Raw genomic sequence first — 26302 nt, 5'->3', positions numbered from 1 at the left:
AGAAAAACCCTAAAAGGTCAGAGAGAATTTCTCCTAAAATAAATCAAACTCCTAAACAATTAATGACACAAACTAGGAAAGAATCCTTCTTGACTTGGGAAACACGTCATCTGCCTTGCACGCAAGTTTTGGGGTCGATTTATCTTCTGAAAAAAATCTGTAAAAATATGAGAAACGTAGATTTATCTCTTATATTTCCAGGTATATCTCACACGCCACTAGAAAAAATCGGGAAAGCCTTCAAATCTTCATTCTCCTACAGCTGCGCAATTCTGACGGGAAAACAACTTATGAGGGATATATTTGTAAAACTGGAATGAATGGCTTCATGGAAAATTATGAAATTTGGACACAATGATCTTCAGCCTCTTAGCTTCCTTCTCCAATTGGCCTTGTATCAAAACTCCTCCGGAAAGTCGAATTATCACCAAAAACGTCCTAAGTGCACAGAATGGCTGAAACTGAGAAATGGAAAGTACTAAGGCTCTTTTAAGACCAATTCCTTAACAAAACTTAGGGATAATTAATATGAAAATATAATAAATAATGCACCTATCAATGAGCATCTATATTACAACATCCTTGTATTCTTGCAAGTATTTCATGTGTTTTTATCCCTACTTTTATAGATGGTAAAAATCCTATCATTTCCCAAGACCTAAATGGTACATCATGGTTTGTGAACTCTGAAGCACTCATCACTCCTGAGTTAGTACTTGATCCTGACCGGAAATTACTTGATGCATCTTTGGTATTCGATGCAATTGGCTACGAAAAGTATATCTCCTTTCTGGATTTTTGGTCGTATTACTTGAATCTTGTTCTGTTTAGCAAGATCTGATGGTCTCATACATGTCATAGGCCATGTAGAAGATGCATTGTATTCCGACGATATACTTCTTCCTTGCCTTCTGCAGAGTTGTATTAGCACCATTGACTGGACAAAGATCATACGGAAATGTTCCTCAGCCGCATGCCATCTTATATTACTCACAGAGAACATCTAACGGGGGTCTTCTCATAGCTGAAGCCACCGTAGTTTCTGACACAGCTCAAGGGTAACTTCACAAACATTAGCTTTTTTTCAAGTTTCTTTATGTCAAATTTTAGATGGAAAACGTACATTTAGATGTGTACTTTCTTCATTTCAAAGTTTGATAACATTTTTGTTTTTTTAATATGCGAAGGGACCCAGATACTCCCGGTATATGGACAAAGGAGCAAGTTGAAGCATCGAAACAGATGGTTGATGCTGTTCATGCTAAAGGTGGCATCTTCTTCTGTCAGATTTGGCATGGTGAGAGGATTTCAAATACCGGTGCGTTTCTAACATACGCTTTTATGACTTCACTTTGTGTCATTGAAAGCGTTTGGATCATAAGTGAAAAGTTAGGCCATTGAAGCAGCAGAAAGCCGCCTTGATATTCCTGTAATAGAAATATTTCGGATTGTTATTCTACCAATATTTTCGTAGAGGGTTTCAGCCAAATGGGAAAGCTCCAATCTCTTCTACTGACAAGCCACTAACCCCCCAAATATGATCTAATGGCATTGATGTTGCTGAGTTTTCTCCTCCAAGGCGATTAAGGACAGATGAAGTCCCACAGATGGTCAATGATTTCAGACTTGCTGCAAGGAACGCTATAGAAGCTGGTAATTTGTCTTTACTTAAGTACGAAATAAAATTAGCGAGAACTCAAAATTAGTTTCAACAGAAGCAAACAAACCATCTCTAAGCTTACAAATGTAGTTAAAGGCGTTAATTGCAGTTTAACTAGATGTGTGACAATAGTTCATGCTAGATTACAAATAATATTTGGTGCACTGAAATGGTTTGTCTGATATACAGGCTTTGATGGAGTAGAAATTCATGGGGCCCATGGACACCTTATTGATCAGTTTCTAAAAGATCAAGTGAATGATCAAACAGACCAATATGAGGGATCACTGGAGAATCGTTGTCGAATTGCTCTGGAAGTCGTTGAAGCTGTTGTTAATGAGATAGGAGCGGATAAAGTTGGAATTAGATTATCTCCATTTGCCAGCTATATGGAATCAGGGGATTCAGATCCGAAAGCGTTGGGCCTTTATCTGGCCAATTCGTTGAAAAAATATGGGATCCTGTACTGCCATATGGTTGAGCCTAGGATGACGACAGCTGGAGAAAAATGTGATAGCCCCCAGAGTCTTGTACCATGAGAAAGGCTTTTAATGGTACCTTCATTGCTGCTGGTGGTTATGACAGGGAAGATGGGAACAATGCTGTGGCTGAGGGCCGCGCATATCTTATTGCTTATGGTCATTGGTTCTTGGCTAACCCAGACTTGCCTAAGAGGTTTGAGCTCAATGCTCCTCTGAACAAGTACAACAGAAACACATTCTATGTGCGTAATGGAAGCTTGTACACTCTTATATTTCTGAAACCACGCATAGGTTTCGTGCAGCATATGGAAGCTTGTACATTCTTGTACACTCTTATATCAATGGAAGCTTGACACCACGCATAGGTTTCGTGCAGCATATGGAAGCTTGTACACTCTTATATTTCTGAAATCCCCGCATTAGTCTGCGTACATGTTTTCGTGTTGCTTTCCTTGCACGGTTTGGATAACTAGAGAAAATAACGAATCGAGGGGCAGAAGTTGGCTGACAAGATTGTAAAATTCTCATTTGTTAGTAAGTTTCTGCATTGTTCGATCTGTATCAAGTTCAAGTGTAGTGTTGTAGCTTGTGGTTACCTTGACATGCTAACTGATTGCATGCCATACCAATGAGTTTGATAAAGATAGTTTGTGATGATCTTATATTATGATTATTGGAAATTAACAGTATAGTTAACCTTTAGACGTTTGACCGTACATCTGTTCAACTGGCTTTTGGATATATCTTTGATTCGTCTTCCCCATTTGCGAATGACGTGTCTTAAGTATATAAACTCAATGATCAGCAACGCTTAATTTCTTAATTTCATTTGAAGGCCATTCGTGCAAAAAATTATTTGAATTAGAAATTGTTTAATCCATTCAAACATATTAAATAAATGAACGGTTCATCATGAATATGATACTTGATACCTACATCTTTGATTTGTTCTATGCATTTGAATAACTAAATGATCTCCAATTCTTTTGTAAGGGTACGATAATTAATAATTTGAACAGTTTTGATTATGAACTTTGTACGATAAATGTACATTATTTGCATGGAGGAAATAAGTTCATCCTTTCAAGAAATGCATGCAAGTATTATCTATATAATAAAAGTGGTAAGTTATGATAATTCTACGTTTGGGATTCAAGGATGATATAAATCTCTATTCATGACCGTCTCTTGTTAATGCTAGAATGTTATGTTGGGCTCCAATTAACTCCTGGTAAAAATGTCATTGTAGCAGTATCCGTTGTAGGCAAATTTTTCTCTTCCTTTTTTTCTTTCATGATTCTACTTGATGTGCACAAGGACTTTATTGTTTGTTGAATACAACGTTATTCTTACTTTAAATTACAATAAGATAAGGTAAATGATTTGAACCACCAGAAGAATACACTACTTACAAATATGATTTTTTTTTTTTTTTTTTGGATAGAATATTCCACGCAACCTATTTTGGTCAAAAAGGGGTGTCGGCATAAAATTATATTATGTATGACAGTTTAAATTTGTCCAATTGAAAATGACATGGATCAAAATTGAAACCTATCAAACTGAAAAAAAAAACGTAATTCATCCTTACAATGAATCTATATGCCCAAAAAATTATGATTATAGAAAAGCAGTGATCCGAAAGAGAAACTTCCATGTAACAGATCTGAATAAATCTTAACTTTATTTCTCGAGAAAGTTTTACACGATAGAGGGTATGCCCATTGTGTTAAAAGCACTCATTAGGGAACCTGCATAACATATTTTTATTTTTTTGCAAAAAGCTAGCAACCTTGTCATTTTCCAATTTAAACGTGCAATGCTACTTGATTGGAGCCTTTTATTTCTAGACTATTTAATTTGTCACAAATTCATTGATTAATTATGGTCCTCATTTTGAAGATTTATGGGCATCAAATGCATATTAGTCATAAGATTATATTAGTTTGTATCCAAAAGCTTAAATATTTGACAACTTGATAAAAAAAAAAAAAAAAAAAGGGTTTTCTGATGGTTCATGAATTTTAAGTTGGTTTTTCTTTATTAAGTTGTCAAATATTTCAAGCGATCTAAACTAATATAATTTTGTAACTAATATGCATTTAGTCTCATATATTCTCAAAATTATGACCTTAGGGCATCTCTAACCGAAAGGACTTAATAGTATCGGGCCATACTTATATATTGTCACTGAAATGGCTAAACATAACCCTCTCAACAATTATTTAGTTTTAAGTTTATATATTAAATTTATTGGTTAATTTAATTAAATTTTCCTTGGATGTTTTCAAACATAGCTGTTGAATTTGACTTAAATAGTGCAATAGAGGAGCTGAGCCCCAAAATATGGCTAAGAGGGGGACTACATTTGTTCATCCTAATGCTCCTTTAGCCAAATGATGACTTGATGAGCTCCATAGAATTGTCACCTAGCTATCCATTGAAAATTGATGGGCTATGTTTAGCTCATTCGGTTGAAGATAATTATGAATATAATATGATATTGTTAACTTAAAACTAATTTTTTTTTGTAAAGTTATAATTGTGGACGAGACTATATTTTAACCCTTCTAGTTGGAATGGGCCCCAAGGACCTAAACAATATACTATTCAAACCATGGCCTAATCAAGCAGGATGAAAAAGCTAAATCGAAATGAACATGCGGTTAGCATTACACCCGCATACGTCCGCCGCCGCCACCACCACCACAGCTTTCAGCCTTCCATTCCATACAAGGGAGGGGAGATGTGGGACCCAGCCACCAACTTTTGTGGAGGAAAGCTGCAGGGCGGACTTTTAAGCTCCTAACGAACGTATAAAGACCCAATGGGGTCCTGTATTCATTCATTCATTCCTTCCTTCCTTCGTTAATCCCAGAATCCAGTATACAAGGCCAAGTGCAAGATCAGGTGGCGGACGACCGACTCGAATTCTGAGATGTCTTCTGCTGCTCAACCTCCCACGATTCCTCTCCTCACTCCCTACAAATTGGGAAACTTCAATCTTTCTCATAGGTACTTAAAACTTTCAAACATTGTTCCTATTTGTTTACTTTTTTAAATTTCTCTGTCGTGTAATTGTTTAATGGGGCTTTTAGATCCAGGTCCAAAAATGTAGAGTGTTTTTAGGAGTGAGTCCAGTTATCTAATTATATGTTTTTATTTCTTTTATACTCATTTTATATTTTCTAAAAATATTAAAAATCAATTAAAATCTTCTAATATTATGCATTTTCCAACTCCAAAAGAATATATTTAATATCGTATAACAAAAATACTAATACACTAACATAAATTTATCTACAAAACATTCTACCCTAACTCAAGTAACAAATATATGAATGTATATAATACCTATACGTGAGATATGAAACCTAATTAAAATGTAGAAAAAACATAACATACCTACAAGTAAGACACATTAATCTGTGACAGGTTGATTATAAAAAAAGAATCTGTCATATAGGTAGATAAATATAATTAACCTGTGATATAGGTTGATTATAAAAATTAAAAATAAAATCTATAAATGGGGTTTAAAGTAGGAGGAAGAACGAGAAATAACAAAAAGATAAATAAAAAGAAATAAGCAAAGAGATAATTGGGAAGAAATTTGATTTTTATAATAAATCTTATCATTGAACAGATAACTATTGATAATTAAATAATTAAATATAACAAATTGGACTTATTTTAATAAACTAGACTATTCCTACTATTGGCTCAAAAAATTGGACTTATATCAAGTTTCCCCTTGTTGTTTAATTTATTTGATTTGAGCGTTATTTTAATATCAAGATTCTAAAAAACGCTAGGCGCTAGTCGGGCGGCGGGCTGATGCCTAGCGTCTAGGCGGCTAGGCGGAATTTAGGCGGGCGCCTAGGTGGATTTATACTTTTTAAATAAATTTATAATATAATATATAAATAAGTCCATTTTTACACACACAAAAATCATACTTGTTGAAAAAAATAAAATACAAAACATACAAAATAAATATTTGTTATAAAATATAAGTATTGTAGAGTTTTTTTAAGACCATAATTATTATTAGTTCTTATTTTGTTTAATGTCTAAAATTGGGCCTGCTACAAATCTTGAAACAAAGTCCATAAACTTTTAATTAATAAAAAACCTACTAACCCTAGAGAACATAGCCGCACCCACCCCCACCTTTCTCTCTATCTCATCTGCACAGACTGCCCATTTCTTTCACTCTCCGCAGCGCTATCTTTCTCCCCCAGTCCCTCTTCGCAGCAAATCGTCTCTCTTTCCTTCCCTCTCTCTCTTTCACTCCCTCCTTGTCGGATTTTGTAGGAGATATGAGGTCTGGGTGCGACTGAAGGTGGAAGGCAATGAGAAAACGGCGACTGCAAGCTAGAAATATGGTAACACAGTGACAAGACCGCCTAGCACCACTGCCTAGACACCGCCTAGGCCGCCTAGGAGCGTCCAGGTGGGCGCCTAACACATCCCCGCTTTTCTTTGCCGATTGGCACCTAATCGGAGCGGCACCTCCCCGCCCAGCACTTAGGCCACCTAGGCCGATTTTTAGAACATTGTTTAATATAATGTTGTAAAAATCATTGTTCTAAAAATTCCCACCAAGCGCCATCTAGGCCCCGCCTAGGCGCTTGGCGGCTGGTCACCGTCCCGATTAATGCCTAGACGTTTGAAAATTAAGAAAGGGTGCCTAGATCTGCTGAGGCACCCGCCTAGCTCGCCCAGACCCGCCTAAGTACTAACTAGGTTGCGACTCACTGAGACAGAAAATAGATAGCTTGCATTTTGCATTTTATTTTTTTTCAATAAATTGTAAAGACTTGTTGAATACTTAAATGAACACACATTATATGTTTGTTCCCTGTGTTTTCATTATGTCCAATACTTCATAATATATATGTCATTCTATTTTGTAATTTATAATTTATAATGAAATTATATATATTTTAAGTATAAACAGACACTTATTTACACAAAATATAATATATTTACTTAAATCCGCCTAGTCTTGCTAGGGTCCCGCCCTCGCCTAGCAGCCTAGGCGTTAGGCCCCAGCTCAACGCCGACTAGCGCTTAACGTCTTTTAGAACCTTAACTATGAAAGGAGATCCGAACTTGGATTCAGAGAGTAGCTAGGTCTGCAGATGGCTATTGGCTAACAAGAAAAATAGAAGATGAAATTACAGCTTGTCTATATTCAAGTTTAGCGTACTGTGTAGTTTATTCATGTGTGCGTGTCAAATATAGCTATACAAAAAAGGGAAGAGATCTAGTCCCATCAAAGGCCCAGGATCAAATAATTCGGACCGTTGAAATTTGATCTAACGATTACAAACAGGAAGCCCCTCTAAAAGTTATAATAATTGTAGCCGTTTGATCAAATTTTAATAGCCTGGATCACTTGATCCTGGGCCTTTGATGGGAGAGATCTGGATCGGATCTCTTCCCGAAGAATGATTTGGGGAAAGAGACAAGGAGTGTTTGTAACTGTATCTTTGTCTATAAAATAGTACAGATGTTGGGAAGGAGACAAGAAGTTTCCTTGTAACTCTATCTTTGTCTAAAATAGTTCAGATGTTACAAATTAAATCAAAACAATAGCACACTTGAGTTATTTCATTGATTAATTGTTGAAAATAGATGCAACTGATTGTTAAAAGTATGTGTCCTTTCGGCCATGGTCACTTCGTAAGACATTGCTTTGCTTAGGTTGTGTTTGGTAACGATTTCGTATTTGGATTTTAGTTTTTAATTTTAAGTGAAAGATAGAGAAATGCATGATGGAAGAGGAGGAGGAGGAGGAGGAAGGGGAAGGGATGGATGAGGGACAAAACGTGCATGGAATGATTCCGAAAATGAAGAACATAAAGCAAATTCAGATAGTCTACAATTCGAGTTTTTATTTCACACATTTTCGTACCAAATTCCATCTTCCTCCCTCGTTCTCCTTTTTAACTAAAACAAGAAAACTAAAAGCGAATTTGTTATCAAAGGAGCCTTAGCAAACTAATGCTTCCTACAAAATTTGAAGGTTGTATTTATGGTTTATTATATGTTTTTCCTCTTTAGAATTGTATTTTCACCGTTGATGACTAGATACAGATCATTCGATAATGTTCCTCAGCCACATTCCGTCTTGTTCACTCCGTATTTTTAATTTACAATTTCTTTTTCCTTTCCAGAATTGTTTTAGCACCATTGACCAGACGGAGATCATACAACAATCTTCCTCAACCACATGCTATCTTATATTACTCTCAGAGAACGTCGAACGGGGGTCTTCTCATAGCTGAAGCCACTGGAGTTTCAGACACAGCTCAAGGGTAATTTCAACAACAGTAGATTCATAGACTAACAAACATTTGAGGGTGCTTCTTTTGCTTCAAAGTTTGATGAAATTTTCGTTTCTTTAATATACGAAGGTACCCGCACACACCTGGTATATGGACAAAGGAGCAAGTTGAAGCCTGGAAACCCATTGTTGATGCTGTTCATGCTAAAGGTGGCGTCTTCTTCTGTCAGATTTGGCATGTTGGAAGGGTTTCTAATAGCGGTGCGTTTCTGACTTACACCTTTATGACCTCACTTTTACCATAGAATGCTTTGTTAACATGAGTGAATAATTAGACCGATTAAGAAGTTTGATGTATAACATAATGGTGTATGCACCAGAACGAGAGAGTGATTATAATTGACAATGTTGTTGCTCAAACGACGATAAAACTTGGACTTGTTTAAGTTCCGAGTTGGTGTTTTTAACATAACCCATAAGAAGACGCTACTTTTATGAGCTTGCTGTTTCGGAAGCATTGTTATTATTATTATTGGATGAGAAGAAGTTTGATGTTAACTTAACTCAGAATTCAGAACTAAAAGAGTGCTGCTGTGGATGTTAGTTACTGTCGTTAGACTTCAGGTTGTAATTCTTTTTCTCCTTGCTTACAGGTTATCAACCAAATGGGCAAGCTCCAATATCTTCTACTGACAAGCCGATACGATTAAATGGCACTGATGCTTCTGAATTCACGCCTCCAAGACGATTAAGGACAGATGAAATTCCACAAATTGTCAATGATTTTAGACTTGCTGCAAGAAATGCTATTGAAGCTGGTAATTTGTCTTTACGTTACATATGAAACATAATTTACAACAGCTCAATTTGCTTCAAATCTTATGCAAAATAAATTGTGTTTGATCAGCAACAATGCTTAAGGTTCTAATACCGTCAGTATGTTGAAATTGTTAATCTGCTATATAGGCTTCGATGGAGTTGAAATTCATGGAGCGCATGGCTACCTTCTTGACCAGTTTCTGAAAGATCATGTGAATGATCGAACAGACCAATATGGTGGATCTCTAGAGAATCGTTGCCGCCTTCCTCTGGAAGTTGTTGAAGCTGTCGTTAACGAAATAGGAGCAGATAAAGTTGGAATTAGATTATGTCCATTTGCTGACTATATGGACTCAGGGGATTCAAATCCAAAAGAATTAGGCCTCTATATGGCCAATGCCTTGAACAAATATGGAATCATGTACTGCCACCTCATGGTCGAGCCAAGGATGAATACAGTTGGAGAAATAGCTGAAACCCGCCAGAGTCTTCTTCCCATGAGAAAGGCTTTCCATGGTAACTTCATTGCTGGTGGTGGTTATGACAGGGAAGATGGAAACAATGCTGTGGCCGAGGGCTGTGCAGATCTTATTGCTTATGGCCGTATTTTCTTGGCGAATCCGGATTTGCCAAAGAGATTTGAACTTAATGCTCCTCTAAACAAGTACAACAGAGAGACATTCTACACACCTGATCCCGTCATTGGTTACACTGATTATCCATTTCTTGAAGCCAACACTTAAGTTTACCGCAAAGATGGAAGCTTGAACACTAGGGCTCCTTTGATTCATCCGATTGAGTCTGTACTATCTTTGGATTGTTTCCAACTATATTGTATTGTACTGTTGTATCTTAGAGGCCGGAAAAGTTGTACTCTCTGTTCGGTGTTGTACCATATAATGGCCGGAATGAATAAGTAACATTTGTGAAAGAGGAAACTCAATTCTTATCCCTATATATGTCATTCAATTGAGGCGTTTATTGAGGATCAACTCGTTTCCCTTAGATGTTCTCACTGCATGGCTTTTTTTTATTCTCTGAGCGAAGGCTGTTTTAGAATCTCTTTGTAATATATGGCCTCGTTTCGTCTCTAGGTTTAGATTGGAACTAGAAAATAAGCCTGCACGTTGAGGCAGGAACAACTGTTTCATGCGTAATTACATGAATAAGACACATTTAACCTGAATAAATTTAACACAATCATGAATGAATAGAGCAACACATGAGTGAATGAGATCGATAAGATAAGCAAAACTTATGTAATCATGTTAACTACAAACTGAGAAATGACTTTCTTTCCTGCATAAAAATTTACTAAAGAAACAGAACTCACGTAATCATGTTAACTACAAACTGCACTACAAAAAAATTTGAAGTGTTTCCAAATATGTTGAAATCTAAAAGGAAAAAGATGATAATTCTTCTGACTGCATAAGATTATACAATAAACATAAAATGGTGTGATCTCATAAAACTCAGTATTTAGGAGAAAGGAAGATATAAACATACACAATCCACTTTCAGACTTGCCAAATAGATCTCATAAAACTCAGTATTTAGGAGAAAGGAAGCTAATCTTGCCAAATAGATCTCATAAAACTCAGTATTTCTAATCTGTTTTCAGACTTGCCAAATGTAATCTCATAAAACTCAGTATTTAGGAGAAAGGAAGATAATCTTGAAACACAAACTTAACCATCAAATTCGGTTTATAATCTTGAAACATAAACTTAACCATCAATTTCAGTTCTTAAAACCGAAAGAAAAGATTATGGTTTCTTGGTTGCTTACCCAAATCCACCAATTGAATCAAATTTGTGCAGAACACTTTAGATGAAGTTGTGAGAATGGGTGGTGATGAAATTGAAGAAGCAGCCAAATTCCAAACAAATAAACAGAAATTAACACTCATAAAAGTGTTTCAGAATCCACAAATTTAAACGAAAAACTATATAAAATCATGAAAAATTTAATAAAACCCAATTACATGAATCACTCTTCCCGAAAACAGGACATTTAATGCAGAAAGCTCAAACTATAATAATTGATGAACCAAATATTTTCAATTGAATTTATCCTTTCAATTGGTAGGTATTTTTGTTTATCCTCGTATCTTTCAATTGCCACCCAAAACTAACATCTCAGAGAGCCTTGCACTTCTTATCTTTAAAAGCATGAATGGTGAACTAAATAAAAGAATAAGAATCTGCAATGAACGAAATAAAAATAGACTTTACAAACATTATTCGCACAAAAATTAAAACTGTATTGAGAAACTCACCATCCCATTTCTAATGAATGATGTATGACGATAAAACCAATTGGCGGGTGCATTGAAATATATTGACAGGCCCATTAAAGGCACGAACATCGTCAAGTATACCTTGAGGCGGAATTGGAACGATCATTATCAAGTCTTCATCTCTGACACTAAGAGCACTCAGCACCTCAGAATTCCTCATCTACCATCATATAGCAGCTGCTGCCGCTGAAGCAGTACCCATGTCTGTTCATACGCATCGAAAAACATACCACGCATTTGCTATACATTTCTCTATTAAGTAATCAGCTAACTGAATTTAAAATTAGCTTCCAAACCAAAAAAGTTCTAAACTTTTAATTTTGCAATCACATTTAGTTCTTCATCTCTTACTCTAAATCCCAATTACAGAAATATCTAAACTTTACTTCAATTTAATATTGTTTTCCCCAAAAACAGCACAATCCCACAAAAATAAAGTAAAAAAAAAAAAAAAACACTAACAATATACCATGAATTAAATTAAAATTCTCACCTCCACCTCCAGCTGAGCTTTTGCATTCTCAACCTGTCGCAAAAAAATAAATAACTAAAGAATCAAATCAAATTCAAGTAAAAATAAAAAAGAGAACTTGAATATAGCAACCCTACTCCCCCTCCTTCTCCCTTCCCCTCTGCAATTCACGCGTGCACCCCCTCCTTCCGTAACCCTCCCTGCGAAACCCCTAAACCCCACGCGTAGGCACTACATCTTGTGGCTGAACCATGGCCTCGGTCAAATCGAAACCAACCAGAGCCCACACCCCATAACCCTACCACCCTCCCCAGTATCCCACCCCTGTGATCTTCACCTTATTCAATCTGTCCCAGTGATTGGATCTCCGAAATATTCTATTCATGAAGTACTTGATAAAGAAACCCACTTTAGTTGGATCAGTGATCCCAGCAACTATTAAATTTTTTTAGTTGCCAGTGGCAGCATGCATCCATAGTTGGGGTTGTCACTTGAAAGCACCTGGGAAATGAGACTTTAATTAATACGATGAAAATGATAACTGGGGGAGTTCAAACCCCCACCAGCATCATTCTGTGAAAATTCAACAATGAAAATGTTCAATGCAAGAATCCTCATAATTACAAATAATGGGATTGCTAACTGATAAATCTGCGTAAACAGCAGAAAGAGATTCAGGGCAATTCTCAGTACCTGTATAGAAAACAGGTCAAGAACTTGACCAAGGCGCCTGTGATCTCGACGTTTAGCTTCCTCTTTGAAATGAAGATATGCCTTCAATTGATCTTCACTCTCCCATGCAGTGCCATAGATCCTGTGCAGCATCGGTTTCTTTTCATCTCCTCTCCAGCAGGCACCAGCAATAGACTCAAGTTCGACAGCTTTTCTGTTAATATTTCCAGTTTTTTCAACATGGGGCCCCGCACATACGTCCCACCATTCATCACCTATGAAGAATTCGGCATACTATGAGGAATTATGACATAAAGACAGTCTCATATGACAGGATGCTAGTTCACAACACAATCAAATCCCAGTACAAGCATGCATATGTATAAACACAAGTATAATTTGGTAAGCTTGACCAAAAGGTTCCTCCCACCTCCAAATTAGTCTCCTTTTCAATCTGCATATCAATAACTCATTTTTAAAGAGCACCAACAACATTGTTTTCCCTGAGCACACCCCCGCCCTCTCTTTTTTATTCCTTTAAATTTCCATCTTAAGACTCAACACAAAAACTGTACATTTCACTTGTGTAGCTAATAAAAATATCATTTACGCACAGTTCCTGCACATTAAATCATCACCTTCCATACTATATTGGGCCTGAAAATAGTGAAACCCTTACCAATATGATATATGGTAATGGGATCTTCTTTAATACTATTCAAAATTTCCAATTTGTATGGTTCGTTGAGAGTGGTTATTCTTTTTGTGAGCTTCATCTCTTGAAACTTCTTCTCTTAAGAGTGGTAAGTTTCAACCAATGATGCTATCCTACAAACCACAAAAGAAATTGTTAGTCATGAGTCAATATTAGGAAAAAAAAGGAATGTAAATAGTAGGAGTCCTTTATTAAGTAGGTTGTTTATAAGCTTTATTTAGTTTCCTAGTTGGACACTGATTGTATATATATATATATATATATATATATATATATATATATTTCTAAAGAAGCAATAAGAATATATTCCAGTAAAAGTTCTATTTGGTATCAAGAGCGCCGAAACCCTAGTTTTTCCGCTGTGCTTGGTTGACTGTTTTTCTGCAAATTTTCTGCAGAAAACAGTGGTACCGTGTGTGGGTAATCTTGCTGCGTGTGCAGTAGTGTGGGTGGCGTAGTTTTTCTGCAATTTTTCTGCAGCAAACAGTGTTGTTGTGTGTGTGGTATTGCTGCGATTTCTGCAGTGTTTTTTTTCTGCAATTTTTCTGCAGTAAACAATGTTTTCTGCAGTGGTTTTCTGCAGTGTGATTTTCTGCAGTGTGGTTTTCTGCTGTGTGATTTTCTGCAGTGTGTTTTCTGCAGTGTGGTTTTCTGCAGTGTGATTTTCTGCTGTGTGATTTTCTGCAGTGTGGTTTTTCTGCAGTGTTTTCTGCAGTGTGGTGAATCTCAGTATCAGTCTTGCTTTATTTTTTTTTTGTGTGAGTAAAGTCGAATGGCATCAGAAGGAGGCAGTGGCATGTTGAAGTTAGAGGGCAGTAACTCAATCAATAATCCAGTATTGAATCCGGTTCTTATTCAGAGTGATGCGTCTGCTGTACCAAATACCGTGAAATTAAATGGATCAAATTATCCTCTTTGGCCCAAAGTTTTGGAGATGCACATTGCTGGACGCGGTAGGAAGGGCTTTGTGACTGGGAGCACCAAGGAGCCTGCTGAGAATAGTGTTGAGTATGAGACGTGGGAGACAGGGAATGCAATAGTAAAAGGGTGGTTGATCAATTCCATGGAACCTGCTATCATGGGATTTTTTATTCACCTGCGTACCGCTAAAGAAATTTGGGAAGAGGTGGCTCAGACTTATTATGATGGCTCAGATATTTCTCAAATTTATGAATTGAAGGTTAAATCGTTCAGACTTTGTCAAGAGGGCCGGCCAGTTGGCGTGTATTATGCTGATCTCAAGTCCGTTTGGCAGGAGTTAGATCAACGGAGACCAATCAAGATGGAATATGCTGTGGATCTCAAGACACTTCGAGAAGAACGTCAGATTGATCGTGTGTATGCTTTTTTGGCGGGTTTGGATGATGTGTTTGATAAAGTGCATAGTGATATTTTACGTACTCAGCCCCTACCATCTGTTGAGGAGGTGTTTTCTGTTGTTCGACGTGAAGCTCAACGACATGCTACTATGATGGGTGGAAATAATAATCACGGAGGGTTGCCGTCCATGGCCATGATCTCTCGGCCAGTTGGTGTTTCTCGTCCTAGTAATTCTTCTACTCAATCTTTAAATTCTTGTCCCTTCAACCGAGAAAATAAAGATGATTTGAAGTGTACTTTTTGTGGACAAACCCGTCATACTGAAGATACATGCTTTACTAAGCATGGGGTGCCTGATTGGTTTCCAGAATTAAAGAAAAAATTGCGTGCCAAGGAGCGTGGAGCAGCCGGGTCCAGTGGAGGCCGTGCCTCCCTTGTTACGGCCACACCAACAGTCCAGGAAGCCGTGCCTAGCCCAAGTGACTCTAGTCACAATTTGTTGACTCGTACTCGAGGTGACTCGTCTTCCGACACAGGTACCGTGGGACGTGTTCTCTTAGCCTCCGAAATTCAGCACCATATAGGTTGGATTCTGGACTCTGGGGCAACTGATCATATGACATATGATAAAAATATGTTTCAATACATGACTACATCTCATAGAAAAAATATCTCAACTGCCAATGGTACTTTGGCACCCGTGTGTGGTGCCGGCACTGTGCATCTCACCCCGTCACTTCCCTTACATCATTGCTTGCTTGTTCCTTCTTTATCCCATCACTTGTTGTCCATACCACAAGTTACTGAACAATTGGATTGTGTTGTTCTAATGTATCCGTCCTTTTGTCTACTTCAGGATATTCAGACCAAGGAGATAATTGGGCGTGGCACTAAGAGAGAGGGGTTGTACTATGTGGACGACGTTGTTTCTGGCAGAGCTAATGCAGTTCGAGCGTCTTGGTCTAGTAATTTACAAGAAGTGTGGTTGTTGCATCGTCGGTTAGGGCATGCATCTTTTGGGTATTTACGGCATATGTTACCTAGTCTATTTAGTGGAATAAATGAATCAGACTTACATTGTGAAGTATGTATTCTTGCTAAAAGCCATCGTGCTTCGTTTCCTCCTAGTATGAATAAAAGAGCTTTACCATTTGAACTTGTGCACTCGGATGTTTGGGGACCCTCCCCTGTTGTTACTTCTTCTGGGATTAAGTGGTTTGTTACGTTTGTGGATGACTGCACTCGTATGACGTGGTTGTATGTGTTAAAAAATAAAAGTGATGTTGGTCTGGTATTTCGATTTTTCTTTCAGATGATTCGGACACAATACTTGTCTGTGATTAAAGTTCTCCGTTCTGATAATGGGGGTGAGTATATTAATTGTGAGTTGTCAGAGTTTCTGTGCGATCAAGGCATTCTCCATGAAACAACCTGTCCTTATACTCCACAGCAAAATGGGGTGGCTGAACGGAAAAATCGCCATATCTTAGAAACGGCACGTGCTCTCCTTCTGGGCGCATCGGTTCCTAAGAGTTTTTGGCCTGAAGCAGTTACTTATGCCGTCTACGTGATTAATCGTATGCCCTCTCGGGTGGTTGATTTTCGCACTCCTCTTCAAGCCCTCACTCACCATGTTCCAGTGGTATCTACTCATACTCTCACCCCCCGGGTATTTGGGTGTGTGGCTTATGTGCATATTCAGAAAATTCATCGTACTAAGTTGGATCCATGTGCCCTCCGATATGTGTTTGTTGGTTTCTCATCTCACCAAAAAGGATATAAATGTTATCACCCTGAGACTCGGCATATGTATGTTACCATGGATGTAACCTTTTCTGAATCGGAGTATTTTTATGCTCCCGTATCTTCATCTTCAGATCACCAGGGGGAGAGCTGTAGTGGTGATCTAGAATGGTTGGACTTGGGAGGGAACATTGTAGCTGATGCCGTGCATAATGAGGCAGTGATCATAGATCCCGTGCGTGATAATGGGGCTGGAATGCCACGACAGATTGTTGCCGAGAGTGGCATGCAGTCAGGAGTAATTGCAGCCGAGAGTGATAGTGATCTGCAGTCAGGGCAGATTGTTGACAAGTCTGCGGACGTAACCCCCTCTCTCTCTAGCTCCACAGTGTTGCCCAATGAATCTTCTCTGGATATACCTGAGGTAAGTATTGTGGATGATTATGTAACTAACACGAGTAATGATGTAAATGCATATAAGCTGCCACCGAGACAAAATCGGGGTGTGCCACCTGACAGGTTTTCTCCGGAAGGCAAAGTGAAGTATCCAATAGCCAACTATGTCTCTTACAATGGTCTTGCACCAGAACGCAAGACCTTGGTGGACAATATGGAGGCTATTCGAGTACCAACCCGTGTGGAGGAGGCTCTAAAGGATCCAAAGTGGGCAAAAGCAATGGATGAAGAAATGTTGGCATTACAGAAGAATAATACCTGGGAGGTGATGTCCTTACCAGAAGGAAAAAAAACAGTTGGATGTCGGTGGGTGTTTACTGTCAAATACAAAGCCGATGGATCATTAGACAGGTACAAAGCAAGGTTGGTAGCTAAGGGATACACCCAAACATATGGTGTAGATTATCAAGAAACGTTCTCTCCAGTTGCCAAGATGAATACGGTACGTGTTCTGATATCTTTAGCTGCTAATATGGACTGGCCATTAAAACAGTTTGATGTGAAAAATGCTTTCCTCCACGGGAACTTGGAGGAAGAAGTATATATGGATTTTCCTCCTGGATACAGTGATGGCAGAAATACCGTAGTATGTCGGTTGCGTAAGTCTCTTTATGGGCTTAAGCAATCGCCTCGTGCATGGTTTGATAGGTTTACTCGAGTTATGAAAAAGTTTGGGTATTATCAGAGTCATTCTGATCATACATTGTTTGTTAAACAGAGGCATGAGAAAGTGACAGCTTTAATCATCTATGTAGATGACATGATTATTACTGGAGATGATTTTGATGAGATTTCAAGGTTGGAGAAAAATCTTGCGGCTGAGTTTGAAATGAAGAACCTAGGGGATTTGAAGTATTTTCTTGGAGTCGAAGTTGCTCGATCTTCGAAAGGTATTTTCTTGTCACAACGTAAGTATGTTTTGGATTTGTTAAAAGAAACTGGTATGCTGGGATGTAAGCCAGTAGATACTCCTATTGTTGAAAAACACCATCTATGTTTAGATCCGAATCAGAAATCTGTTGATAAGGGAAGATATCAGAGACTTGTAGGGAGACTAATTTATTTGGCTCATACACGTCCTGATATTGCTTATGCAGTGAGTGTAGTAAGTCAATTTATGCATTCACCGAGTGTAGATCATATGGCTGCTGTTATGCGCATCTTAGCATATTTGAAGTCTGCACCTGGGAAAGGAGTTTTATATCGGAAGCATGGACATTTGAGGGTTGAAGGGTTCACAGATGCTGATTGGGCAGGAAGTGTGGGTGACCGACGGTCTACTTCGGGATATTTTACTTTTGTAGAAGGAAATTTGGTTACATGGAGAAGTAAAAAACAGAAGGTAGTATCAAGATCCTCAGCTGAGGCTGAGTATCGAGGGATGGCTCACGGCATTTGTGAGATTCTCTGGCTTCGAAAACTCCTTGAGGGGCTTGGGTTCAAGCCAAAGGAGACCATGAGACTATACTGTGATAATAAGTCAGCGAGAGATATAGCTGATAATCCGGTACAGCATGATAGGACAAAACATGTGGAAGTTGATCGACATTTTATTAAAGAGAAACTTGAAAGGAAGATTGTGTCAATACCTTTTGTGAATTCGGAGGAGCAACTTGCAGATGTTCTAACTCATGCAGTAGGTAGTCGAAAGTTTGATGACTCACTTGTCAAGTTGGGCATGTGTGATATCTATGCACCAACTTGAGGGGGAGTGTTAGTCATGAGTCAATATTAGGAAAAAAAAGGAATGTAAATAGTAGGAGTCCTTTATTAAGTAGGTTGTTTATAAGCTTTATTTAGTTTCCTAGTTGGACACTGATTGTATATATATATATATATTTCTAAAGAAGCAATAAGAATATATTCCAGTAAAAGTTCTATTGAAATGTTCATGAATACTTTTCAATAGTTTCATGGTTCCAAAACTTTGATACAAACATGATAACTTATACAGAAATTCCACTTACCATCTCCTTCTTGATTCTCTTCAACTCTTTGTCCGTCAAAGGCTCCATATCAAAATCATAATAGAACCCATTTTCTATCCACGGACCAATTGTCACTCTTGCATCCGGGAAGAGCTTTTGAACAGCCATGGCCATCACGTGTGCACACTGCAGTCAAACACATATACATGGTTCATCACCATAACAGCGGAAAAGGTGCCATTAATACCGAACTACAAGGAAATTCAGAAAAAAATGAACATAGCTCGACCTCAACACTTTATCAAAATACAGAAACCCATTTGTCCATGTCCTATTCGATCAAATTTCAAATTACCGAAAAGTTATGTTCTTATTTTCTTCATCCTCACTTCCTCATGCTTCACAACAGAATCAGGTGACAATTAATAACATAGAATTGAAAATAGTTGATTAAAAGCATCAAACTTTCAAAAAGGGGAAGCTCCTAAGAATCTAAAAATTCAAAAAATTCAACAGGAAAGCACTCCTACTTCAATTTAACATAACACAATCATAAATCCAATCCAAAGCAATGAAATTTCAATAAATACCATGTGTCGAATTCTGATGAGGCTTTCGGAGGACTCGTTGGTTGGAAGCACGACTTTCTCCTCCATCTGGGCATCCTTCAATTTGTCGTCTTGGGTCGAGACCTGAGCCTCCGTGGCCATCGCCGAAGAGGTGAAGACTCCATTTCTACCGCCGTAGAAGGACAGAGCCCTGAACTCGGAGCTCAGTGTTTAACTGGGGAAGCAAAGAAGAGGTCTTGAGGAGAGGGATTGAGAGGAAGGAAGAAGAAGTGGCCATTGCCATTCTCTGAAGGATTAACACCTGGGTTTTGTTTGGATTTCAGAATTATGATTGGGTCCGTGTGTAACGGTGGAGGGTGAGTGAGAGTGGCGTTTGTGACTTCGTTTGTGGTGGAGGTTTGGCTTTCGATTTTTGTCCCTCAGACGCCTTAGAGGGTGTGTAATCAATTAAGGATTTGGCGGGATTTTAAAGAATTTTAAAAGATTTTAGAATTCAGGAGTAGTTAATTAGGATTTTAAAATAATTTAAGAGAATCCGTTCAAATACAAGGGTAGTCTACTAAAGGATTTTAAAAGATTTTAGAATTCTGAAGTAGTCAACTAGGATTTTAAAGGATTTTTATTGAGTCTATGCAAATTTATATGTATTAAAAAATTTATAGATTTTGAAGGATTTTTATCGAGAGCGATTGAAGCAGAGGCTTGTGAGAGAGAAGTTGAAACGGAATGAAAAGTCGAGAGGTTGCAGTCGAAGCAGACCTTTCGACGATGATGGACACGTAACCCATCCGTTCACCAAATCCCACACAGCCGGCGATCTAGCGGATGATCAATGCGTGGATTGAAAAATCGAAAATTCCAATCTAAACGGAAATTCTAGCCCAAAGACCCAAAACCCTATCTGAAGCCTAGTGGCAATTTTGCAAATAACGTTAAATGAGGGGGCAGAGAGACTCAATGGCAATTTCGTAAGTAAACTGAAATGTACCCCAAAATTGCACAGTACCATCTCCCCATACTTTAGACTAAAGTAATAGGTAACTCTTAAAATTCAAAGGGGATTGGAATGAAACAAACCTATCCCTCACAATCCTATCATTTGGAGAGGGATTAGAATGGATAATCCCTCATTGTAGCTTTCATTGTCTCAACATCCATTTTAGGATTGATTTTCATATATATATATATACCGTCCTTTATTCAAAATAAATAAAAAAAGGGATTGATCTTCATACCATCAGCATATGTATTGTTTTCATCTTTTCCACAAGTGTGATTTAGAACAAATGTTTTTACATATAAAGGAGAATGTCTAACAGATTGGTCATTAGAAGCATACACTTGCCAAGGGCATGAATCTGAGCCTTAACCTTGTACCAATCATTTGTGGTTGACTTGTAAGACCTGCAATTGTTGTGAAGGTGTCATCTCACAGCTTCTTTGAATTCCTTGAAACTTGGAAATGTAAGAATATGAGCATGAGTATGAGTCTGGAGAATCGGTTATTCGTCTAAAGTTTGATAGAAAGTCTTAACGAGTATGGATTATCAATCCATGTTGTTCGAGGATTCAAATTGAACAAGTAACTGATTCACCTATTGTAAACAATTTCAGTTTTTTGTATGGATTTTAATAGGAAAATCCTTATTTGTCTTGGCTAGGATTATGTTCTATATATATAGTGACCTATGCTCTCACAGATATTACGCTCTGTCTCGGACTAAGACCTATTATTTGTTTGAGCATTTTAAATCTGGAAGGAGGAGAAGGTTTACTATTTGTTTTGCTACCGAGGTCGACTATGGCTTCTTCTTCTGGTGCATCTACAGGTAAGAGCTGTACAATAGTTATGACCTATGGTTTGTGTTTTGATGGCTGTGATGCATGATTCATGATCTTGGTTTATACGTTTAGTCTAACAGAAAAAACCATCCCCAAATCAAACTCTATGGTACTGAGATCAGTTTCTTTTCTATAATGTTTAAACATGGGCCGTTTCTTCTTCCTCCTATTCCTTCTCATTGAATCCGGTTCTTCGCCATTTGAGTTCCCATATAGGCTTCTAAGTTCTTTCAAGTTGTACTCATCAGGCTCTCTGGTTCTTCTACTCGAATTTCATTATGTGCATCTCCTCTTGTTGATACAATCAATGTTAAAATTGGATACGGGCATATGAAGCTCAACTAAATTTTCCAGAGCAAAATTTGACGGCAAAGATTCCAGTGGATATCAGGCCAGTAAGGACAACGAAGAGAATCGGAAAGGTCTAGAGAACCGGTGAATTTGCAGTCAAATATTTCATATTCAACCACAATTAGCATTATTATTAGGTTAGACATCTTTTTGAAGTCTACACGTTTCAACAGTTGCTCCTCAATCATAGACCAATTAAAGAATACGGCTTCAACATTTAGAGTTTCCTCATAATAACAACAAAGTTCATATGTGAATATATATGTTTTCAGGATTATGCTGGGAAAAACCAAAGTTTTTAAATTAAATTTACAAATAAAATGTAATGCACATTTGGAAAATGAGTACTTGCGATGGTAATGATGTACAAGTGTCGTAGTCTAGTAAGATAATTGTATCCTCCTCCTAACACTTCCTAACACAATAAAAATTCAATCAAATTCATCTATTAACAACCTGACTTCTTTATTATAAATTAGTATTGCTTTGTTCTATTATCATCTCTTACCATGTTACTCTTCAATACAAGATAGACATCCTTATTAATGAACAACCTATCACGTTTTCTGGGATCTTTAGTACATTCTTCCTAAGCAATTGTCCTTCCCATTTCTTGTAGCAAATCGTGCATCTCTATGGTTTTCCTTCCCCATTTTGAATCAATTGATACGAGAGACATATCAATGAGAATTCTAATTCCGGTTGTCCCGAAAAATCCACGAACATTTAACCTTCGTTTTACATACTCCAGAGGCCACCCTTTATGAAAACATGCTATATCCAGAAATTTCTCCTTCTCATTTTTTTTTCCCAATCTATCATAATCTAAAGGAACACCTCTGGCATAATGCACCGCCTTCTTCCTTTAATATCTCTTCGAGAAGTGTCTCTTGCAATTGTTCTAGAATTTTTGTTTGTTCTCTCTCCCTAACATTTAAAAGAAAACAAGAAGCTTCAAATTTAGAAGAGTCTTTGAAATACAGCTTTAGCAAGGGTGGTCTTGCCAATACCACCCATGCCCCAAATACATACAGTGATGCAAGCGTCCGGTGAATGAATGCTTAATAGTGATTGGATTATAGGCTTCTAACTGCCCCTCTGTTACAATCAATGTTGAAATTGCATAAATCTGTTTTTGGTTATTTAAGGCATGCCTTCACTTTAACCTCCCTGAGTGAAGCTATGAAATTAAATAATGGGGGTCGTGAAATTCTGTGTGCAAGGTTCAAAAAGATGCTAGGTGTTAGTCAGGCGCCCAACAAGGATCTAGCGTTTAGGCAGCTAGGCGGATATAACAAAAATTTATTGTACATTGTATAATTAAGTATCTGCTTATACTTAAAAAATTCATAATTTCATTGTAATACATAAATTGCAAAATAGAATGACATATAGATTACAAAGTATTACAACATAATGAAAACATGAAGAACAAGCATATAATGTGTGTCCATCTAAGTATTTAACAAGTCTTTTACAACTTATTGAAACAATTAAAATGCAAAATGAAAGTTATTTATTTTTTGTTTAAATGATAGTTGTGACCTAAACGGGTCTGGTTAGGCTAGGTGGATGCCTAAGCAGGCCTAGGCATAATTTCTTTTTAAAAGCTTAGGGATTAATTGAGACGTTGATCGGCATTAGGCAAATTTTTTTAGAATAAATCTATGCATAAGGACCTAATAGACTAAAACTATTGTCTTTAGCAATTATCCTATACAATCATCACAACAAAACCAACACAAAACACGTAATACAATGTTAAACAATAAACAATTTGAATTTTTAGTGAACTTAAGTAATAAAGAACCAAAAACCCAGAAAAAGCACGTGCACCCACCACCCATAAAACTACAAATATCTATGCCAACAATCATTTTTCACTTCAATTCTTCAACAACCCTTGACAAAATCAAACCTAAAATCGACTTCTCTTTCTTCATGACTTGACTCCAACGTTGCCAAAAAAATTGCATCTTGCATTCGTGCAAATTGATTGTAGTGAGCTCTAGGAAGTGGATTGACGAAAATATCCCTCCACGTGAGTGGCAACATGTTTTTATGGCAAAAAAGATGAAAGGTAACATAGGTAGTAGATTGGGTTTAGGGAGGAAGGGACTGCATGGGGATAGAAACTGAACCAAGGTACATAGGCATAATTGATTTTTGTCATTACAGTAAAGCGTCATCTGCCTCATTAATTGGAGTAATTGGAATAGATTAATAAGGTGGAGTGAGTTTCAAATGAAAATTCTACTCAAAAAGTGAACGCACAAAAATTGCATCAAAATCCATTGAACTTCATAATAAAATTAGAGATTCCATTAAAATCTGTAACAAAACTCACGTAGAATTCCTCTATAGTTCACATGAGTAATCAATTAAAATTCATAAACTCCATGAGAATTTATAATTCCGTTGAAATTCATTAGAATCCAAATTGAACGTAACCCTTAGACCTATTCTAACCCTTCGAGTAAAACTCAAATTTTAGGTTCTAAACTTACTCCAACTTACTCCAACCTTTGGGGCAAATATGAGTTTTAACCTAATACTCATTTACGAGGCAAATTTAGGCTTGGATGCTCCTGGGTTAGTGCCAGTGGGGCTGACCCACTATATTCGTTTATTTTTTTAATTTTATATATATAAATTTATTGAATTCAACGGTTAAAATCTAATATGATCAAATCTAACAGTAAAATCTTGATTTAATACTCAGTCGTAAAATCTTGATTGAATAAATTTTAGAAAATCACTGAAAATCCTAATTGAATACTCTAAATTCATTAAAAGAATTAAAATCTCTTAAAATTCCAATTAAATACACCCCCTTATTCTGCTTGAGTAGTTGAGATTTTGGGCCGGTGGGTTTTGTTCATTTGGAAACAGGGTTGCAGAAAATCCTGGTTTTCTTACAAGAAAAATGAAATTACTGTTTATTGTTTGGTCAAAGTTGCAGGTTACTGGGCAATTTTTGTGCTTGCCTACGCAAGAATCCTGAATTTTCAGAATTAAAAGCATTAACTTTGATAGGATGGTTTGTTATTTAACATTTGGATGTTGACATTACTTGTAGAATTGTAAAGCTTGGAATTGGTTTAGTTTGATTGGTTGGATAACCCTGGTTTTGTTTGCGAGTTGAGTTGCAACCGATAATGTGCTGCAACTTTTGGGTCAGTTTGTCTTTATGTTCGCCATGAATTACTTGCTTTTGTTCAAGATTGTTTGATTGTCGAATTCCTAGACGCGCTCGTGCGGTATACACCTCTTTGAAGTTGTGACTATATCTTAGCAACTAAAGTAGTAAACTCTTAAAGAAAATAAACTAGGATAAATATTACTGAAATTTTCTGTAAGCCCCAGACCTTGAAATCAAATATATGCATAGATGATCCCTAGAACCGACTGACATACGATTAGATATCGTTTCCCAAGACCTAAATGGTACATCATGGGTTGTGAACTCTGAACCAGTCATCACTCTTGAGTTAGTACTTGACCTTGACCGGAAATTACTTAATTCATCTTTGGTATTCAATGCAATTGGCTACGAAAAGTATATCTCCTTTCTGGATTTTTGGTCGTATTACTTAAATCTTGTTCTGTTTAGCAAGATCTGGTGATATCATACATGTCATAGGCCATGTAGTACGTGTATTCTGATGATATACTTCTTCCTTGCCTTCGGCAGAGTTGTATTAGCACCATTGACTAGACAAAGATCATACGAAAATGTTCCTCAGCTGCATGCCATCTTATATTACTCACAGAGAACATCTAACGGTGGTCTTCTCATAGCTGAAGCCACTGGAGTTTCTGACACAGCTCAAGGGTAACTTCACAAACATTAGCTTTTTTTTCAAGTTTTTTTTATGTCAAATTTTAGATGGAAAACATACATTAAGATGTGTACTTTCTTCATTTCAAAGTTTGATAACATTTTTGTTTTTTTTTTTAATATGCGAAGGTACCGAGATACTCCCGGTATATGGACAAAGGAGCAAGTTGAAGCATGGAAACCCATTGTTGATGTTGTTCATGCTAAAGGTGGCATCTTCTTCTGTCCGATTTGGCATGTGGGGAGGGTTTCAAATACTGGTGCGTTTCTAACATACGCTTTTATTACTTCACTTTGTGTCATTGAAGGCGTTTGGATCATAAGTGAAAAGTTAGGCCATTGAAGCATCAGAAAGCTGCCTTGATATTCTTGTAATAGAAATATTTCGGATTGTGATTCTATCAATATTTTCTTACTGGGTTTCAGCCAAATGGGCAAGCTCCAATCTCTTCTACTGACAGGCCACTAACCCCTCAAATACGATCTAATGGCATTGATGTTGCTGAGTTTTCTCCTCCAAGGCGATTAAGGACAGATGAAGCCCTACAAATAGTCAATGACTTCAGACTTGCTGCAAGGAAGAAGCTGGTAATTTGTATGTTCTTAAGTACGAAATAAAATTAGCGAGAATTCAAAATTACTTTCAACAGAAGCAAACAAACCATATCTAATCTTACAAATGTAGTTAATTGCAGTTTAACTAGATGTGTGACAATAGTTCATGCTTAGATTACAAATAATATTTGGTGCACTGAAATGGTTTGTCTGATATACAGGCTTTGATGGAGTAGAAATTCATGGGGCCCATGGATACCTTATTGATCATCAGTTTCTA

General features: G+C 37.2%; 2 protein-coding genes and 2 pseudogenes across 2 annotated transcripts; 3 read left to right on the top strand and 1 right to left on the bottom strand.

Annotated features, from left to right (window-relative positions):
* Positions 1–468: 468 nt before the first annotated feature.
* On the top strand, positions 469–2495 carry LOC137727760 (putative 12-oxophytodienoate reductase 11; annotated as a pseudogene).
* Positions 2496–4938: 2443 nt separating this feature from the next.
* On the top strand, positions 4939–10565 carry LOC137749418 (putative 12-oxophytodienoate reductase 11). Its single transcript, XM_068489515.1, has 5 exons — positions 4939–5157; positions 8328–8468; positions 8568–8698; positions 9091–9255; positions 9404–10565. The coding sequence occupies exons 1-5, from the start codon at positions 5081–5083 to the stop codon at positions 9997–9999; spliced, it is 1110 nt and encodes a 369-aa protein (XP_068345616.1). The 5' UTR covers positions 4939–5080; the 3' UTR covers positions 10000–10565.
* Positions 10566–12344: 1779 nt separating this feature from the next.
* On the bottom strand, positions 12345–13485 carry LOC137730362 (threonine--tRNA ligase, chloroplastic/mitochondrial 2-like). The gene is made up of 3 exons (XM_068469419.1): positions 13382–13485; positions 12724–12977; positions 12345–12531 (listed from the first exon to the last, which is right to left on the bottom strand). Exons 1-3 carry the CDS (start codon positions 13476–13478, stop codon positions 12469–12471), a joined length of 414 nt encoding a protein of 137 aa, XP_068325520.1. The 5' UTR covers positions 13479–13485; the 3' UTR covers positions 12345–12468.
* Positions 13486–25291: 11806 nt separating this feature from the next.
* The window catches only part of LOC137727743 (putative 12-oxophytodienoate reductase 11), a 6643-nt pseudogene continuing 5632 nt past the window's right edge, over positions 25292–26302 (top strand).

The sequence above is a fragment of the Pyrus communis genome, chromosome 1 (assembly GCF_963583255.1).
Source record: "Pyrus communis chromosome 1, drPyrComm1.1, whole genome shotgun sequence".
NCBI classification, from domain to species: domain Eukaryota; kingdom Viridiplantae; phylum Streptophyta; class Magnoliopsida; order Rosales; family Rosaceae; genus Pyrus; species Pyrus communis.
The sequence above is the reverse complement of the archived record's forward strand: the minus strand, read 5'-3'. Positions and strand labels throughout refer to the sequence as shown.

Excerpts from the sequence above, each read along its gene's own strand:
- LOC137749418 (XM_068489515.1), top strand. The coding sequence starts at position 5,081 with ATGTCTTCTGCTGCTCAACCTCCCACGATTCCTCTCCTCACTCCCTAC. Across the intron at positions 8,469-8,567 it reads GTTTCAGACACAGCTCAAGG|GTACCCGCACACACCTGGTA; the intron begins GTAATTTCAACA and ends TAATATACGAAG. Across the intron at positions 8,699-9,090 it reads TGGAAGGGTTTCTAATAGCG|GTTATCAACCAAATGGGCAA; the intron begins GTGCGTTTCTGA and ends CCTTGCTTACAG.
- LOC137730362 (XM_068469419.1), bottom strand. The coding sequence starts at position 13,478 with ATGAAGCTCACAAAAAGAATAACCACTCTCAACGAACCATACAAATTG. Across the intron at positions 12,978-13,381 it reads CATTACCATATATCATATTG|GTGATGAATGGTGGGACGTA; the intron begins GTAAGGGTTTCA and ends AATTCTTCATAG. Across the intron at positions 12,532-12,723 it reads TTGACCTGTTTTCTATACAG|GTGCTTTCAAGTGACAACCC; the intron begins GTACTGAGAATT and ends CTCATTTCCCAG.